Source organism: Pygocentrus nattereri, chromosome 1, assembly GCF_015220715.1.
Source record: "Pygocentrus nattereri isolate fPygNat1 chromosome 1, fPygNat1.pri, whole genome shotgun sequence".
Taxonomy (NCBI): domain Eukaryota; kingdom Metazoa; phylum Chordata; class Actinopteri; order Characiformes; family Serrasalmidae; genus Pygocentrus; species Pygocentrus nattereri.
The window spans coordinates 21587467-21606946 of record NC_051211.1 but is presented as its reverse complement, the minus strand read 5'-3'; the positions used below and the strand labels follow the sequence as shown (position 1 = coordinate 21606946).

General features: G+C 40.0%; 1 protein-coding gene across 2 annotated transcripts in view; it reads right to left on the bottom strand.

Moving 5' to 3' along the window:
* Positions 1-871: 871 nt before the first annotated feature.
* The window catches only part of ago3b (argonaute RISC catalytic component 3b), a 28061-nt gene continuing 9452 nt past the window's right edge, over positions 872-19480 (bottom strand). The window contains exons 4-19 of one of the 2 annotated variants that reach the window (XM_037539946.1): positions 18008-18216; positions 17761-17897; positions 17466-17600; positions 16910-16997; positions 16364-16511; positions 14445-14564; positions 13188-13331; positions 11818-11951; positions 11083-11267; positions 10349-10508; positions 10153-10243; positions 9156-9350; positions 8623-8757; positions 8399-8500; positions 7944-8143; positions 872-7093 (exon numbers count right to left, since the gene is read on the bottom strand). In XM_037539946.1, coding sequence (XP_037395843.1) covers positions 6985-7093; positions 7944-8143; positions 8399-8500; positions 8623-8757; positions 9156-9350; positions 10153-10243; positions 10349-10508; positions 11083-11267; positions 11818-11951; positions 13188-13331; positions 14445-14564; positions 16364-16511; positions 16910-16997; positions 17466-17600; positions 17761-17897; positions 18008-18216 — 2292 coding nt within the window. In that variant the 3' untranslated portion in view covers positions 872-6984. The remainder of the gene's footprint in view (positions 7094-7943; positions 8144-8398; positions 8501-8622; positions 8758-9155; positions 9351-10152; positions 10244-10348; positions 10509-11082; positions 11268-11817; positions 11952-13187; positions 13332-14444; positions 14565-16363; positions 16512-16909; positions 16998-17465; positions 17601-17760; positions 17898-18007; positions 18217-19480) is intronic. The other variant, XM_017725579.2, reaches the window with a different exon arrangement.

Genomic DNA, 19480 nt, shown 5'->3' with positions numbered 1-19480 from the left:
ACCCCAACAAACCAGCTAGCTCTGTCCAGTGTGGTAGTTAAGCTGCTTTGGCAGCAGTAGAGGACATGAGGAGTAGCTGGTGTTATTATATAATTGTGTTGTGTTGACATCATTTCAATGTGCAGGAGTTTCAACTCTCTATTAGCATGGAGGTAGCAATGTTCACGTTTTGACTCCTTTTTGACCTTCAATTCAGAGGATCCAGTGAGATTCGGTGGGGAAATGTGGGACAAAACGTATCAGGTCTGGAAGCTTTCTGTGAACCACAGAGTGCGACAGTGGTGATTGTCTGCAGAATGGTGAGGAGACAGATTCAGAGGTTGATTTTTCTAAATTTCTGCATGATGAAATGCTTAAGATGTAAACAGTCATTCAAGGCGGTTTGAACCAGACACCTGTAGAGTTCAATGCCTCTACAAACTACATCACATCATTACATTAAGTGTAATACAATACACTGCCTGATGTGAGACACTAATGAATGTTTTAGTTTAAAACCCATTCATGGCAAAATATTGACCCCCAAAAAAATCAGATTTAGCCATTTTACTATCGTTAACATTACACATTAAAGCTCAGAAGTCATGTGTTTTATTAACTGGTTGTTTTGGATAGATTAAATAAAATGACTAGATTTGTGTTGTAGACCTGGCAAGCACTGGTTTTTCATCACCACCACTAAAGTCAGTATGTTTATTTCTATTTCACATCAAAACAGTCTGAACGACTGACATCTGTTGACTTCTCAACAGCTGAATTCCGCAAAGATTCTGAAAAATCGGTGGAATCCAAAATGGAAAGCTGTATATATTTTCGCTTGTCTCGAACCCATATTGTTACTGAAAGACATTAAAAGCTGACACACACAATGTTGCATACATATATATTTAATTAAAATATTGTCAATTAAATAAAACAATAAAACCAAAGGGCTCAATGAAATACGAGAATCAGATAAATGTTAAGACAAAACAAAACAAAAAATATATATAGCATTCCAAAAAAACAGGACAGTTCCATTATCAGGCGATTAAAAGCGCTATGCGTTTTTCACTGTAACCAAAGGAAAATGGATTTCTATGCAGGGTGCACCTCACTGCTAGAGGTGCTGCTTTTTGGAGATTTTCGTGGAATGCCTTCAGGATGAGAAGGGACTGACATGGCACTACAGAGCACTGACCCAAACCCTCAGCAGCTCTTGCCAACGCCTGTGTATGTTAAATCCAGATTCAACACAGAAATCCTGAGCCAACTGTGATGACTGAACTTCACTTAAAGCTATTTCTGATCATCTCAACTTGGGGTCAGTCAAGTGAAACCCAAAGTTTCAGGCTTGAAACCATAAATGAAAAATAATGAGAGAAGCTGTGTCGCACCAGCTACAGTCTTTTCCCTTTCATGCACGCCAGTCCACCCAGCCCTCTCTTATGACGTGCCAGAGTCTCTATAATGCTGAATAACCATTAGTTATTGCTATTCAGTAAATTACTGAATATGAAACTGCTGACAGTCTGAGTAATTCTGTCTGGCAAACTGAAACGGTGCAGACAAAGAGAGAGTAAAGGCGGTTGAGAGCCTAGAGAGTCAGTGTCCAAACAGTTTTTTATGCCATGCCAAGTGCCCTGAACTCGACCGGAGACACTCCTGAAAAATTTGGTCCTGTCACAATGTAACTGGCAAAGCGAGTATTATTGACGTGTTCTTGGCAAACAAAGAAGTACAATTACACACACTTTGAACACATACACACATTATACAGTATATCATGTATCAATATATACTCATCTTCAATGTAGACAGAGGCTTGTTGTGCCCTTTGAACGTTTCAAAAGTTTTTTTTTTGTCCTTTATTTGCTAGTATGAGATCAGCACCATCAAGAAAGGCACATTCCACTCACTATTCTCCTCGTAGGGTGAACCTTCACCTCCAACATGTGGGGAAAAAATGGGGGGAAAAACAAACAGGTTCGACCGTTTATATGGATAAAACTTTTCGACTTTTGCAATCAGCTTCAAGAACCATTTCATTATGGACCTTTAAAGGGCAGTGTTTTATCTGTTCTTATGCCCTAAATAAAAAAGAAACACCAATAAAATAATTAGTATGAAGGTTGGAGGACTGAAGGATCATCCGTTCATAAAACAACATTCGCCACTTAAAACAACTCCAATACCAATGTGGTGAACATTAATTTCTAAAAACAAAAAAGAAACCTAGAGGTCAACGGTCTATTGCATTGTTTAACTGATTGTTATTATTAGACACTCATTATTTAATATTAATGTTATATTATCATCTGTTATCTCTCATAGACTTTGTTAGCAAAAATAAGTGGTGTGCATTATACAGATCCATTCTTTAAATATACAAATATACTTTTGCTCTTAATTAAAAATGCTTTGAGCCAAGGCATCCATAGTCCAGCTTTTAGCAAAAGGTGGGGAGAAGGGGGGGGAGGGGGGGGGTGTTACATCACAGTTTATGCTCCACCCTCACAATAATAACAGCTCCACCCCCCACAGAAACACCCTGCCTACCGGGGCTCTAGCAACCGTTTCCGTGGCAACATGAGCAGATAGACTTTACTACAGAATGCTGTTATAAAGGACAAAACAAACAAGACTCTTACAGTCATACATGCGTGGGTACACTGGCCCTACTGATCAATCTCAACTATTTCAAGTACAATGAAATGCTGGTAGTGCCAAAGAAGTAACAGTTACAACTTCAAGCTTCAAAATGTATAGAGACTTTGGGTGTTTTCACAGTGCTGCGCACCAAAGCCATCCAAAGGCAGCCGAACGTGTAGACTGAAGAGCTGCTTCTCGGACCAACTCAAATCAAACCCCCTGCCCCGCCCCCCATTCATACAGGGCCTGTTTACACTTTAACAGGGACTACAGACTACTTGAACAGACTGTTGGAACAAATGAGAATTTAAAGCACTCTATCAAATGTCTTACTCTAGAACACTGGAGTGAAATGTGTGGCGAGAACCAGTGGAATGTGAAAGAGCCCTCAAACTACCGTGCAACTGCACAGATTGTTCACTTATCAAAGTGTGTAAGAGACCAGCTGTTCCAAAGCTCTGAACACTCAGAGCTAATTTGATTCAGAGGACTGAAAAAATGTTTTCGCACTCATACTTCGCTCAGGAATTGAGCTTAAAGGGTTTTGAACACCTGGCCCTTTTAAACTTAATAATCATTCATTTGCAACATTGGACGAGCTAACTTGTTAAAGCCGGCATTACAGAACAAGCCAAATTGCGCAAAACATCTCTTTAAAGCTTAAGCTCCACTACTTCAAAACACTCAGTTTAACTTAACTTCTGAACACCTCCTCCTCCTCCAAAACACAAAAGAAAAAAGCAAAACAACAAAAACATGGCGAGGGTTCACGGTTAGCTGTGGAACGTTGAGGGAATGGTGGTCTACATGTTCCAATTCCCAAAAATTACAGCACCGCACCTCTTAGCACCATAGGTGTTTAGCCCGAGCTGAGACCGTACAACGGGTTAAAACAGTTAAGTGCGGTAATATCGTCATCATTCCTCATGCAGACGCTTGCACTCTCTCTCTCTTTACACACACAGATCTCTTTTGTGGTATCATGTGTACTAGCAGCTACACTAAGGGGGTATTACACAGGACTGTCCTCGCTTAAGTTACTGATCTTCCTGAAGAAAAACCCTGGTTCATGGCTGTGAGAAAAGAGGAAACAGTGGGCAAGTGGAGGCCACACCATTAACAAATACCACAACAGCCCTCGACCTGTAACTGGGAACACCGTCCAGAGGGAACTCTCAGGGGTATCTCCATCTACCGAGGCACATTGGTTAGATCCAAGAACTTGATAACAAAACCTTTAGAAGTCAGCTGCGGCTTGTACCGCCTTCCAAAGCTCAGCAATAATCAGCATATTGAACATAAAGTCAAAGAAATGTCAGTTTTCCTCACACCTTCTTGTTTTCACTGTCCTCCAGGACCAAAAGGCCTATATGCTTCCTGAAGAGTAAATCGTGGGAGAGTCCGGCCAAAAACACGACCCAAGAGCTAGTGTCCACCCAATGGCATGATATCATTTGCATAATGCTAATTGGCGGCTGCTAGCTTTGATTAGCACTGTTAGCATTTTTGGCCCAACTATCCCAAGAAGGACTCCTAGATCAAGAAGTACATCAAAGGGGCATTTTAAGCAAACATGCTTTTGGAAAAGACTAGTACACTTACTACTTTTCAGTATGGCAGTACATGCTTTTGCCCACTGTCAAGGTAAGAGAAAGAGGGAGAGCCAGAGAAAAGATGGAAAGAAAGAGAAGAAGAAAACGCCCTTTGATTCTGAAGTCAGTTCTAAGATGTGAAGGCAAATTTTCAATGGTGCAGAGTCTCAAAGATGCTCGAAGGATCAACTTCATTTGGTCAAACTCTACAATAATTCCATTGTACATGTTTTGAAGTCAATTCAGTGCAACTTCGAAAACACTGCTTTTCAACAAACTGCAGCACAAGGTTCAATGGCACAGATACTAAAACCTCTCTAGATGGGCCTGAATCTGCTTAGAAGGTGTCTCCAGGCACTTTGTCTCAAAATACAAACTAACTTGAATCCAAAAGACATGAAATCCTATCTCCAACATGGACACAGTAACATAGCACTCAGAGATCTGCATGCCTACCACTGCTCTCTCACTTTTTGAACAAATCCACCTACTCAAACATTCAAAATCTTCAAAATGCCACATTAGTCAGCAAACAGCGTTTATGATGAAATCTCATTCACAAGTTGTGGTATTTGTCGGACAATGACAATTTACCAGAGCCGTCAATGGTTGGCTTATTGCACTGAAAGTCTTTACGGACAGTGTTAGTCAAAGTCAACAGTGAAAGAATGAAAACGAATCCGTCACCGATAGGTTATTCGCATGATTTACAGATGAACTATTGATAGTTTTTTGATAAAAGCAACATGTTCATAAAAGGATAGAAAAGGATTAAGATGTAAAGGATTAAAATATCAAAATTTTCTTATAAAGTGAGTATGAAAGATATCAAAACATTCAATATCCTTCCATGAAGTTGTGTCAACATATTTCAGTACCTTCTGGAGGCCACAACTACATGCCAGTGACCACATTTAAAGGAATAGTTCATAAGCGACCAGCATTTAAAGTTTTTTTTTTTTTTTCATCGTGACTGAAAATAATCAGTTTGTTCACATGATCTCAAAAATAAAAAATAGTGCATGATTTTGAACCCAATTCAATAATTCTTCAATGAAAAAATGCCAAATCATCCACCTAAACAACTGATCAACGGGATTAGCTTAGCTAACATGATAAGAGGGCTGCTCAACGCAGAACATGTTCGATTCTGGCCAAGTAAAACAGTGAAAACAGTTCACATGATGACGAATAAAATGTGAGGGAGTGAAGTCGAGCGACTGGCAGTGAAAAGGCAGTAAGGCTAAATTAAAGCTGTTCTGTGGTGTTGGGATCTGAAGCTGGATCAGCTAATTTAGTGTGTAATCTGTAGGCTACAGATGCAAACAGCACCACACACCACAGTACAGGTTTGATTCTGACTACCTGATGCTCTGCTGACACAAGTTTAGAGTGTGACTGGAATGACAGAAAGCCAAAATCAAACCTGTTCTGTAACATTTTGGCTAAGCTTAGTTGGCAAGCCAAAAGTGCCATATACAACAGGCTTCTGTTTTGGGGATTTATGGGGAAGATTTGGGTGACTACTGAGTTCTAGTGCTTGTTAGCAACGTTAGCCATGCACCTCCAGTTTTTGAAGTTAAGAAGCAAAATTTGGACTCTGAACGTGTTTATTGGCTACATCTGGGCTAAGTGGAAAATTGTGTGAATTTAATTTTCCACTGAACAATTCCTTTAAAGAGCACGCAGACATGCTTGCACACCCACTCCTCTGAACAGAAATCTTTCACCAACCTTGGGTTGAATTTAATGGATGTTCAGAGGTTGTACTTTAAGTGAAAGCAAGGTTCTTAGCTAATGTGTCACTCACTGCATGCACAGAAGAGGAGGGGGAAAATAAAAAACAAAAACCACCCCCTCCCCCACACGCACGCAAAAACAATAAGGTAATCATAAATGAACATAAAGCTACAATGTTTTCCAAGCAGTGCATGAACACAGACATTAAATGTCTCAGTTTTACAACAGATGATGTAAGCTGGCCAAAAGGAAAAAAAAGGGCAGAGTCACCTCTGAACCTTGTTTAAGACACACAAACACACAGGCATAAAAACAAAATAAAAAGGGCGTCCCGACACATCAAGTGTCTCAGACTAAGAGCGCTGACTGGAGGCATTCTTAAAAACTAACTAAATTTAATAAACATGGATCAAGCAAAAGATGTAGTTTGTTTGCAGTGAAACAATGTCCAGTGGCGATGACCCATCATCTTCCCCTGCATTTAAACCACTGGCAATATGATTAGAATGAAGCAAAACACTACATCTACCACCTCTGACAGTGACCAGTCGGTTTCATGGTGCCATACCGACCTCTAGTGGTGACCTTATCTTCAGCTCACTGAAGTGAAATGGCTTGACCTTCATGATAACTTTCATTCTTGAGCAATCAATTAACTTAATTTGAGCTGATTTACCTCAACGTTCTAAAAAGGGCTCCATGAAGCTCACACACAAACAAACTCAACACTAATAAATAACAGTATATCTGCCACACTTCTTTCTTAGGACTCACAGACCAACACGGCGAGAAGCAGAAAAAGAAGGAGTGAGTTCTTAGAAAAGACTGGCTGTTTTTTTCTCCTATTCTATTGCATAACAGTGTTAATCCCACCCCTCCCATTGGTTTTAGTTACGTTTGGTTCGTTTTAGCAGCAGGGCAGCCTGTGGTTGGTTGCCGGTGCAACTGGGAGGAGCTGTCTCCAGCTCAGTGCATGATGCCAAGTGACTGACAGGTGAGTGTTAATGAGGAGGAAGTGGAGTTAGGCAAAGTACATGGTCCTCAGGGTGTCGTGGTGAATCTGCACAGCCTTGGCCAGAGCCTGGGGATCCCGACCATTACTCTGCCCAGAAACATGACTTCCCTCCGCACTGAGAGAGGTAAAAATTTGTAAAGGAGAAAAGGGAAAAGCAGAATTACCACCTCAAGTCATGTTCAAAATGAAAAAGAAAAACAAAAACCTCAACAGTAGGGAAAGCTTAGGAATAAACATTTACTGACCTTTGGAAGTTCAATCACAGCATTGTTTTACAAGTATTACTTTAGAGTACCCTACTTTTTAGCTGCACTAGGATTGGTAAAATGTGTAGCAGTAATACAAACATATTTCAATTACATAGATCAATTACAACATCAATTTCATCTTGTGTTACTTTGCTACTGGCCAAGAGATGGATAAGAAATTGACACAGTGATCCCAGCAGATGAATACTGCCCAGGCTGAGCATAGCAAGGGTGGCACAATGTATCGTTTGGGTGTTTGGATGAATCAACATATTCACATGACTCAGTAAATAAATTTTAGTCAAAAATAATGCAAGCCAATTGTTAACCACACCATATCAAGGATTAATGATGTGTCAACTTACCGGAAAGTATATTGCATTTGCAGTATGTAGCAATATAATTGCAATATGGTATTTTGTCCATATCACACAAACTAGAATAATAAACTCCTGCCTTTATTCGGCCTCTAAACACACAGTTTCCATTGCCATTGAGTGACAATTAGCTTCAGTACATCTACATTACAATCTGATTTTAAATATCGAAACATTTATCACAAATATTTACATACAATATTGCTCAGGCCCACTGACCTACTGAGAAATGTATTTATTTATTTGTTTGAACATAATATTGACAAGTTGAACATGGTCATTTCAAGAATAATACAATGTTAGGCTTACTGCCATCAATGCTAGTCACAAGCTCATTCACCTGTCATGCTCCTTGTCCACCAGGTGGTAGCGGGCTCGGAAGGCAACCAGGTGGGCGTAATAGGCTGGTGCCGGGATGGACACGGATCGGGTGCAACGCACGTAAGTGTGGCACAGCTGGTAGGTTAGCAGCTGAAACTCATCAGCTGTGAAGCAGTTGTCATCCCACAGCACGTGGTAGTGTGAAGGCCGGCTTGTGCCCTGTGGCCGTTAAGAGACATGGGATTAGGAGAGTAAAAACTGGGGTTATGGACAGGGGCGTTGGCTATTTGCTATCATAATATTAACCTTAAAATTAACAATATTGATTTCTAGAATTAACACTCTACAAATCAAAGGTATTTAATGTCAAGAGATAAAAGACAAAGTTTTATTATTGTTTTGCTTAAATCTACTCTAGAAGATCTACTACAATAAGGCAGACAAAATTAAAGTTAATGTGGACTCTTTGTTTACCTGTATTCCAGCATGACTGCAGAGGTAAAAGTCAAACTCGTATGGATGGGTGATATCTGTATCCACAGTGGTACCAGCAGGAATGTTACCACTTCGCCCAACCTGAGAAAGCAAGGCAGTAAAAAAAAAGAAAAAATAAGAGGAAAAAAAAAGAAAATAATAAGATCTATTATAAGGGTGTTAACAAAATATTAGCGATGGTCCAAGACGAGACTCTTTCGTACCCTCTCATTACGATCAGCACAAAAAAGTCGTGTGTGGTGGCGTTTCTGGACAACGATGTAGGTGATGCCAGGTTGATACTCTCTCTCAAGACTGATACAGGCCTCACGAATGGCCAGCAGCTCATAGTACAGCACCTAGGAGTTTTATATTTAAAATATGTTTAAGAAGACATTTGTGCAGAGAGGGTAACATGGCTACACAGAATGAAAGCTGCTACACTATCAGAAAAATATTACTGTAGAGCTACATTTTTGTTTATCAACATATCAACAATGTAAATGTACCCTAAAAAATGGGTACAACAATTGTGTACAGTAAATGAGTTTAGGTACACTAAAGTTGTAATACAGGGAAATAAAATAAAAAAAAGTCTGGAGTCAAGACATGGTGTAAGGAGAACAGGGGGGGGGGACTGCACATGTACTCTTGAGGGTACCACACCAGTTCTAGATGTAATTCAATGTCAGACTATTAGTGAGTCCTGTGGAGCACCGTTTTTCAATTTATAGCAACTAAAGGAAGCAGCTCTAACCTGGCGAAACTGTCCCTCAGACACACCATCCCTGTAGAAGATGAGTCGGGTGGGCTTGTAGCGGGTGGATTTGTAAAACTGGATGAGCAGCTCTCTAACCATAGAGGCCAAGTCCTGGATAACCTCCTGCCTGGGCCTCTGGACCCGCACTGTGGCACAGTACCGGCTTGGGTGGGCATCCATACTCCCCACCACCTATGCGGAGAACACATGCACACAGGGGAACAGAAAGAGAAACGTATAAACGTTTTAAATTAATGCAAAAGATTGCAGACCTGATTATCTTTTAAATAGTGGTTAAGAACAGGTGCATTATCACTATGGAAAGTGTAATGAACGACGCTAGAACGATGACAGGAAAGGGGAGAGAAGGCAAGGAAGTCAAAGAAACCAAAAACACAGCAAATGCCCAAGCAAGCCAGAAAGAAAAGCTGTGCTTTTGTCTGTGTATTTTAAATTGTACTTTGACATACAGACTGAAAACCAGATGGAAATGGCAAATACTGAATTAACTGGCATGGACATTTGTAAGCTCACCAGTTGGATATTTTTTTATATGTGATAAATTACAAGGAAATGTATAAATCATGTAATTGCTCATGGAACAAAGTCATATGACTGATCAGGTTTCGCACGGCTGATGCTAGCAAACGTGACAGAAAGCAGCAGTTACCAGTGGTTTGACGAAGAAATGAAAGCGTGCCTTTAGCTTATCAGGGAAAAAACAAAACAGTGATTTTAGATGGCAAACAAATACAAGTTGCCTGAAGCTAATCTTAGGTCATTTTATTATGTCAATGCATTTTTGTCTTTGTGCTCTTATAATGAGAGATAAAGCCATAAGATTAAACAAAACAATGAGAAGTTGGCTAACAAACACATCAAAAGATCCATCTGTATTTATCAAGTGAATAACCTTTCAATTATTCACATTAATTTAATTTGATCTGGATGTAAACCTGACAAGAGAAAGAAGGACAGAGAAATAATTTCTCACCGCAGCGATTGAGGGCTTCTTGCCATCTCCTGCCGGCGGGTGAGTGACGTCAGCACCAAGGAAGATAACTGGCTGCTGGAACACCGATGGACTGAAAAAAGAGAGGAAAAAAAGCAGCAAGAACAATGAGTCCTTCTGTTAGGCCTTTCTCACTGTAAACATCAGCAGGCCAACAAAACATGCTAACAGGCTGTACCGTTGATGTGGGACCAGGATGTTGTTGATGCCACCTAGTTTAACGTTGATCTTGAGGCAGAGGTTGGAGAGAGTCTGTGGAGAAGTCTTTACCACATTCTTCACCTGCACACACTGAGTGGCCATTCCTAGAAGAGTATCTCCAACACGCTTCACCTCCGCTGCACACAGATTTAAATACAGCACCATATGAATGGTTTAATGGTGTCTTAAGGCAAGTCAATTTTTTTTTACATTAATTTATCTACATTATTTAAACAGTCATTACAGTAGATTCTACACGATTGTGTGTCTGAGCCAGTCCACATCTTCCAAAAACGTGTTTTATGTCCAGATTGTATCTATTTACACTTTACTCATTTGTTTTGATATGTTTAATTTCTCCTTGATTTATATCAGTCGGCACAGTTGGCATTGACACTGAGCAAAGAGTGCAAGAGGGTGCAAGACGGTGCTTGAAAAAATATGGTAATTCTTTAAAATGGTAGATGTTATGAAACGCTATTAAAATGAAATACATGCCAACCAATCACAATTAACAACTATACTTCACCCAGTAAACGAGTTTCCTGTAAGTTTTCACAGAACAGGGCTATGTCTCTACGTGCAAGTCAGGGACAGCTCGCAAAACGAACAGAGGTCTGGTAAAACGTGGTGCAGTGGCTCTTACTTTTCACAAAAGGGGCCTTACACTGAAAAGAGTGATGTGTTTGTGTGTTTGTTGCAGATCTCTACCATAGACAGGTGTTTTCCCAGGCAGGATGACGATGATGAGCTGCAGTCCAGCGTAGGTGTTCTTCAGGTGTCTAAACATGGGCTCCACACTGTCTGCTCCCTGAGCGTACTTGCAGAAGCAAGGCTGGCCCTGGATGGGCATACCCGCGTCTTTCGAGATCTTTCGCAACTGGTCTGTAAAGCTCCTGCGTAGAACAACAGGGAGACAAATTACAAACAGCGCTGGCTAATATGGATAAAAATCCTCTCACAAGTTTTACTGCATCTTTTGATAATTAACAATAATTAACCAAATTCACATTGTTTAAAAATTCAAACTGGGGACAACATTTTAGATATGTAACTAACTCAAGAACTGCACAACTACACAGCTGAATATTATACAGCAGGAGTGCTCTACTGTCCCATGATCTACCCACCCTGCAGAGTGTAGCTCCAGCCCAACTCTGACACATCTGATCTATCTCATCATATCTAATCTGTAACCTGTAAGGCCAGGAACATGTAAACATTAGATGTGTTAGTTAGGTATGTTAATTTAGAGTTGGAGCTGAACTCTAAGAAGGTGGATAATCAGAGTATGGTTAAACAGCCCTGCTACTGAGATTAATTACAAGTAGTTTTAAAGGATAAGAATCTGTTTATATATATATATATTGGACATAAAACAATATTACTTAATAAGTACATAATAAGTTGAGCTCCTTAAGAAGAAAGGAAAAAAACATAACATACTTGAGGATCTCCTCTCGGCACTGTCTCTGGGTGGCGAAGCAGGCGATGGCCCACATTTTGATTTCTACACCAGTATGGAACTGCTTTCCTCTCATGTCCCATACTCCATGGCTTGGGGTGGCTACTGTACGATTCTACAGACAGACATACACAAACCTGGAGTCATCAACTGAGAGTACTCTCACAGACATGGATACACCCTCTGCCTACAGGTTCATTAGGATGTTTAAGCTTTCTGAAAATTTGCATACAAGCCATTTTGTAAGATATATTACATATAACAGACTGTATTTTATGTACAACAGACTGATTTATGGGGATGGTATGCATAATGGTGAAGTTGAGTTACAGCACCTAAAGGTATATGCTGAATATATTTTTGCTGTATGCAAAGCTAAGACATGAATAGAATGTACTATTATAATAAATGCCAACCAATAGGATACAGCTTTTGTTGAGGTTAAATAAGCATTCAATGGTAAAGGTACATTAATTAGCAACATTAGTAAAAGTGATAGAGTATTCAAGAACACAACTTATTTTATATACAGTGCTGTGCAACAGTGTCAGAGAAAATTATATGAAAAGGGATTTTTCTGAGCAGTAAGATTTATTTGCTCAAAACAACACTTACAACACAACATTAGAATAAATACAAATAAATATACACATAAACAATAGATCATAATTGTATGTCTGTCTGTATTTTAGCAAAAACATTTCCAAAACTCTTCTTAAAATGTCCAGTATTTACTGTCAGATACCATCCAATATCTAATCAATCCTTCATTAAATTAAATCAAGTGCTGCTGATGAAATTTAACAAATCCATGCAACGACTGGAGTGCAGTAAGAACTTAAACCGTGTACTTCTAACCCAGTGGTCCTCAAACTAGTCCTCAGGTACCCCAAGATGGTCTACATGTCTTGCTTTATCCCTGTGTGTTGCTAGCTGTGTTAGACCAAATATGTGGACAGGATTTATGTCCCCCATTATTTTCAGAACCAGGTGTTCTAGCGTCATGTGTATTCATATTTATTCTAATTCTATATAACTGGCAAAAATAAACTTCAGAGAAAAAGCGATCTTTTGGCTATTTTGCACATTACTGTGTAAATATTTGCCAAGAAAACAATCCTCCCCAATACTAAACTAGAACACACGGCAACACAGTCCACTACCACACAAACCAGACAGATACACACACAAACAACGGAAGGGAGGGGAAAAAAAAAAAAAAAAAAAAAAAAAAAAAAATTCACTAAAACCCAACATCACACCCCAAAACCTACCAAACTACATCTAGTAGCACAACACACCAAAAAACAAACACACATGTAAGTGCCGTGATTGAAAGGAGAGAAGGTACCAGAAAGTGTTCAGAGCTCACCCTGCCGCCGTACTGCAGCATGGGGGCGGGCAGGACGCGGCCCGTCACCTCCGCCATCTCGTCCCGCACACGGAACTGGAATTCCTGCACGAATGGGTCGGCCTCGTAGTTTGCACTGCGCACCTAAGATCGGGGGAGGGGGGGAGGGGGGAGAGACAGACAAAGCAGATGTAGAAGACATTAGCTTAGATAATATGTCTTCACATTGCTGTTGAACTTTCAAGGTCAATTTCAAGGTGGAGCTTCAAGCCAGGGTTTCATGTTGAGGCGTTGGGGCCCGTATGGTTATGGTAATATATCGCAGATAAAAATGATTACTGTATCGACATTTATGAATGTAGGCTACTTTTCCATGTGCATTCTGCTGTAGAAGAAGGCGGCGACATTGCACTCTGGTCCTTTTTGCACATTGTATGTTCTGGAGAGTTTTCTGAAATTTATTTAATAAGTTTATCATCTGCTGACATGAGCATGAAAGAAGTGAGTATCCATTACTGTCATTTAGACATGTATACTCTTAGTTGTGTACTTGAGAGTACTTCGCTTTCACAGATGTGGTTAAGTTTAAGGTTGTAGTAAGTTAGTTTGTTCTGATTACTGCTTAGCACTGGTTAAATACTCAACTGATAATGCAACATTTTGATAATGTTACAGCCTCTAATGCTTTCACACATGTATGTGTGCCCAAATACTGACTACAGCCTCACAGGCTGCTGTCTCTATGTTTATAAGAACATTCACACCTCTGCCTACATGTGCTTTCACCAGCACCTTTTAGAAGCTCCCCAAGCATTATTTATTCTTCATTATTGCATTACTATTTTTAAGGTAAACAATACATTTAAAAATGTCCTCAATCTTATTTATTCATTATTATTTTAGTTTTCAACAAAAAGTTTAAGGTAAAATGTCTGGTGTGTGTCACTGTCGCATCGGGATTCTTGTAATACGCATCATTTTGTGAAATTGCTGACAGCCTTAGTGATCACCAACCCTAGTCGTGGAGATCTACTGCTCTATGGTGTCTCATTCCAACCACAACTGCCACACCTGCTCCGGCTAACTAACTTCAAGTCCCTGATGACTGTATCAAATGTATTAGTGTTAATGAAGGGGGGGAGGGGAACATGTTGGTACTAAGCTCTACAGGTAAGTAGATCTGCAGGAGGTGGGATAATGACCACTGCTTTAGGACACTTACTTCTCCTGGCCACTAGGGGGTAATGTGATGCTCACCAGTCTGCTGATCTCCTCTTGCCTGTCTGGTGCTGAACGAGCTGTGGCTTTGATCATGGTGGAGGTCTGGTTGTCTGTCAGTTTCTTTATGCACCGTTGCCCAGCTACAACATTACACACCTGTAAGAAAACGAGCGAGTTGAAGAACAGTTATACTTAGTAACCGCAAATAAATGGAGATGGAATTGAAAGAGAGGGCAAAGATGAGCATGGAAGAAATAGAAACATGCTTTGCGAATGTGGGGGTGAGTTACAAAGTAAAGTAAGCTGTATAAATGTGTATTGCATAAACATTGTATAATAACTTTATACACTGATGCTAGTACATCAATTACCTCAGTATATCATATCATTACAGTTAGACATTTCACTGATACACAATATGTACTTCAATGTTAAATACTACCAATACTTTTTTATTTAACAACTTGCAATTAAACTGGATCAATTAGGCTCTCTTGAACTGCAAGCATCATCGCGATTCAACCATGATCACATATGTGGTATATGTTCAAAAAAGCCTATCGTGGCATGATTTATTATTATAACAACAATCTCATATCGTCCAGGCTTACTTTTACACTGGCACAGAAGTAGAGAACTGATTAAACATCTTGGGCTATATTTACACAGCAGGCAAAAGTGGCCCAAATCTTATTTTCTCACCAAATCCAATTTTGTTTGGCTGTTCACAATATCTTTTAAATGTGACCTGTACGCAACATTACTCTGAACAGATCAGCTCCTAAACAGACCCACATGCGCAAAAGAACAATGCTTCAGGTGGCTCATCTAGAAGTAAATAATCATGACTATGAACGAACGCCAGTCACTCCTGAGCTTTCAGTTTCACCGTTGCCAGCATCACAGGAGCGATCATGAAGTTCCAAAAGTGGAATGCAACTTCATGGACGCCCAGATTGTGTTCAAGTTAGTTGTAAAAACAGCGTGACCGCTTCTTTGGTTCATGTCTTCTGATTCTTTAGACTTTTAACTGTTCTTTGCCGCATTGCTGCATACTGGATACGGATCGGATTTTAGTACCACACAAGAAAGCATCTCATGCTGGTGTCTCAAAAAGTGTTTTTGCTGTTCACACTGACACACAGACGGAACATCTGTGTCACATATGAAGAAAAAGACTGGATTTAGGCCACCTTTACCTGCTGTGTGAACAAAGCCTTATTGTTTAAAACCAAACCATCATGGCAAAAAGTGTGTCTGTGCTTGTAAAAACAACATATCATTAGAATAAGTGGAAATAAACATAAAACCAGAAAACAAGTAAATAAAAAAAATAGTTGATATTTTGTCAGTGTTCCTGGACTTTTCTAGCAATTGTTTTTGTTACATTTCATTGCCAGTACACTTGATTTAACATAACACAGCACTGATTAGCTCATATTAGGCCACAATTAGGCTGTCACAAGGAGAGGGTTGGGCATGTGTTTTTCTGAGCTAATAAAAATGTATAAAAAGAGTAGACAATGCAGATAAACAGCTTTTCAAATGTCATTTTCTCAGGTGCCTAGAACTTTTTAGAACAGTAACTGTAACTGCACTGGAAAAAAATCCCCACAGTTGGAACTGTGGGGCCTACCCAAGTAACCGACACTTCTGTTCATAAAGACGATGCATGTATTAACTTGCATGTACTTCCACAGAAACAGAAGTAAACTAAAAGGTGGCTCTGAATGGGGTGATTTTCCAGGGATCTCAGTGCCTTGTGGTGCTTCCAACTAGGACCAACATGGTGAGCTTGACAATAAATCTTCCAACTAAAACATCTATGAACATCTATGAACATCTCATGACAACAATCACTTCGAGACAACCACTCAAGAGTTGTGTTCCACTAGAATACAAAGTAATCTACCATCACTATTAAACATTAACAGTAAAGTGCAAGTTACTCTCACCTCCAGGGGCAGATAGGTGTGCTTTTGCTCCTGGCCCACCTGCAGGCAGGGCAGATGGGGATATTTGAGCTGCAGGTTGTATTTCTCTCGGAAGTACTGTGCCACTGTTCTCTCAACGGTCTGTCCATTCTCTAGTTGCAGAGGAAACCTGAGCAAAACCAGAGTAGATGTGACAGGATGTTCTGCGATAAAGTGACAGAACAGTCTAAATAGTGACAATCTCAACATAAGTACTCAAAGATCTTCAGATTCAGTTTCATTTTGGATTCCTTCTGTCTGATTGATAGTCATATTAAATCAATGAAGCTCAAGTAATAACAGAGGTTACAAGTAATAAATCAATACAGTAAAAAAAGAAAACCAGCTTTGAGACATATCACTCTAAACAAGTGGGGCACATGGAAATTTTTTGAAGCTATAAAAAGATCCATGCTCCTGGTATCTCCTTAGCTTGAAAATTCAAAATCATCCAAAAACATCTTTAAAATGGTCATTTTAGCTTTAGCTGCAGGTAAAGAAGAAACTCCATGCCACTCTTTCACTCACGTTTGATGGCTGGCAGGCCGGCGAGTGACATTGCACACCCTATACTTTCTCCTCATAGTGCCACAGTGGGTCACCTCCACCTTCAGACCTGAGGAAAGAATCCAAGACGTAAGATATTCCAAATTACAACTTAGTAAGCTGTGCTACCCAATTCTACACCACTGACATCATCTTTTCTGCTCCTAAGACACAATACACCAGTTTCTCAACCTGATCTCATTTGTAGAATCAATCAGCTGCATAAATATAAGGAACCACAGAACAACTGACAAGTGAAATCACTGGCAGCTTTTTATAGGCTTTTTATTTTTAGATTTCTATTATGCAGTTGTTGACTAGCTTTTGCACATTTGTGTATGAATGAAGAGTAAAAGCAGGGCGTTTGATCAAGTTAGGTTTTGATCATGGACAGGAGCATATTTTGGAGTGCCATCAATAGGCCTACCCTAGAAGCCTTAGTCTGATGATCCCACATATGAAACAATGCAACATCTGATAATTTGATAAAAAGGACTGCTATTCTAGATTTTCTTTTGTACATGCAGGAGAGGTGTACCTTTGATTTCTTTGGTGAATTTTACTCTGTGGGAGTCTGTAAGCGGACGGGGCTGCTCATCGATGTTGTGGATGTCGAGAACCTCACACATGAACTGGATCACCGGCTGGGCTTTGTAGAAGGCCGTAGCAGACACTACAGCCAGAAGAAACAGGACAGGGAGAGAGATCAAATTCAACATTCCCAAATCTAACAATGACATACAATCTTAACACATTGCCAGTTTCCTTCTCTTCACATTCTGTGCATTTAAAAACAGATAAATCAACCTTCAATTTAGTAATGCACCACTAACCATCTATATTCAGCATCATTTTCCACATAGCTGGTCGCACTGACTGGTGGAACCCAAACCACACCTCCCTGCCCCCTCCCAGTGGGTGATCATAACCTTCAGGAGAGGAGAAGAAAGACCGTCCCACTGGGGTGTACCTGAAAAAGGAGACAACATCTTTTCATTTCCAATCTGGACCAATAATTCCAAAGGTCTGAGGAGTCAGAGTTTCACAATGTTCAAAATGACCAACAGTGACAGGGCTTACCTCATGGACGGCAGGTGGCGTAGGACCACATCTACAGCATGGACAGGGTTAGTGCTGATTGGCTTGTCCAGCTCTAGCGGCTCAGGCATGCTCCGTCCTGTTAGTACTTCGTGCAACATATGCCAGCTGACTAGTGATACAAACTTGATGGAGACTTTAAAGGGCCGGTCCTTACCACCCTCGCCAGGCAAGGTCACATCTAGATCTACCTGCATAAACAAGACAGTAGCATGACTCAGGGTTTTTGTGTAAGGGTCGACCTGACCGTTAATGACTCCCAACTACTGTAGCACTGAATGATTTTTGAGCATGCCAACAATGACGTGAATTAGTCTTAGGCAGTGTGGCAGCGTGCCTCAAATACCCCTCCCCATTCTTGCTCTGGATATGTAGAGCTGGACAATTTGGGGAATTTTTTTATTTTCTTGACCAATATTGTAACTGTTTTAAATAATTAATTTATATAATTTAAGGCACAGCGCTCACTTGCTAAAATATCTTAAGTGAATTCTGGCCTTAATTTTTCCCTTGATCTCAAGGCACTGGTTCACAGCTCTGGTCCTGGCGTACCCTCTGCCCTGTACATTTTTGTGTTTTCCTGCTCTAAAACACCCTTTTTAACTCAGAAAGTGATTATTAATTAACTACTTAGTTGCAACAGATGTGTTGGGAGCAGGGAAAAATCCAAAATGTGCAGAGAACGAAGTACTCCATGATCAGTGTTAGGAACCAATGCCTTAAGTGAAGTGCATTAAATCTCTTCAGGCAGTGCTTAAGTGGAGAGTCCATGAATGTAAACTGCGTTTTCAATTTTAGGTTTCAAAACTTCAGCTTTTGACAACTGCACGGTTTTTCATTTACAGCTTTAAATATATCCTGTAAGCATTTGACTTAAAGGAGACTAAATGAAGAAAGTTGAATTCTCCTTGCCTGCTACTGGTTCCTGTGTACTCCATCTGACAAATGTTATGTCTATACAATTTTGGCATATTTTCCTTTCGAAAAAAAGGCATGCGATTTACTAAGCTGTTGGGATTTTCTTTAGATGTCTACATCAAAACAAAGTAGTGTCTCTCCCTCCAGTAGAATAACCACACCCACCAATCCAGCCTTCATAATGTCACTGGGTCATTTCAAGCCCTAGCTTGCATAGGCAAGTAAATGGTTAGTTTCTGCATTTCAGTTTAACTGGTAATATGATGTACCCACCAGGATGAATGTTTGCATACTTTTTGCATTTAAGGATTGTCAGTTGAAAAACAAGGCAATCACTGAGTAACATGGGTGACATTTCAACTGGGAGACAGAACAGAAAACAGAATTATTCGGACCCAAATTAGACTAGTGATGCAAAACTGATATGCAGAAGAAGCTTAAGATAAGCACACGTTGCGTCAATGTCTCTGTCAAAGACCTATAGAAGAGGGTTAATTGTAATTTTCTGTGTGTATGACTAAGTGTGTGAATTTGAGC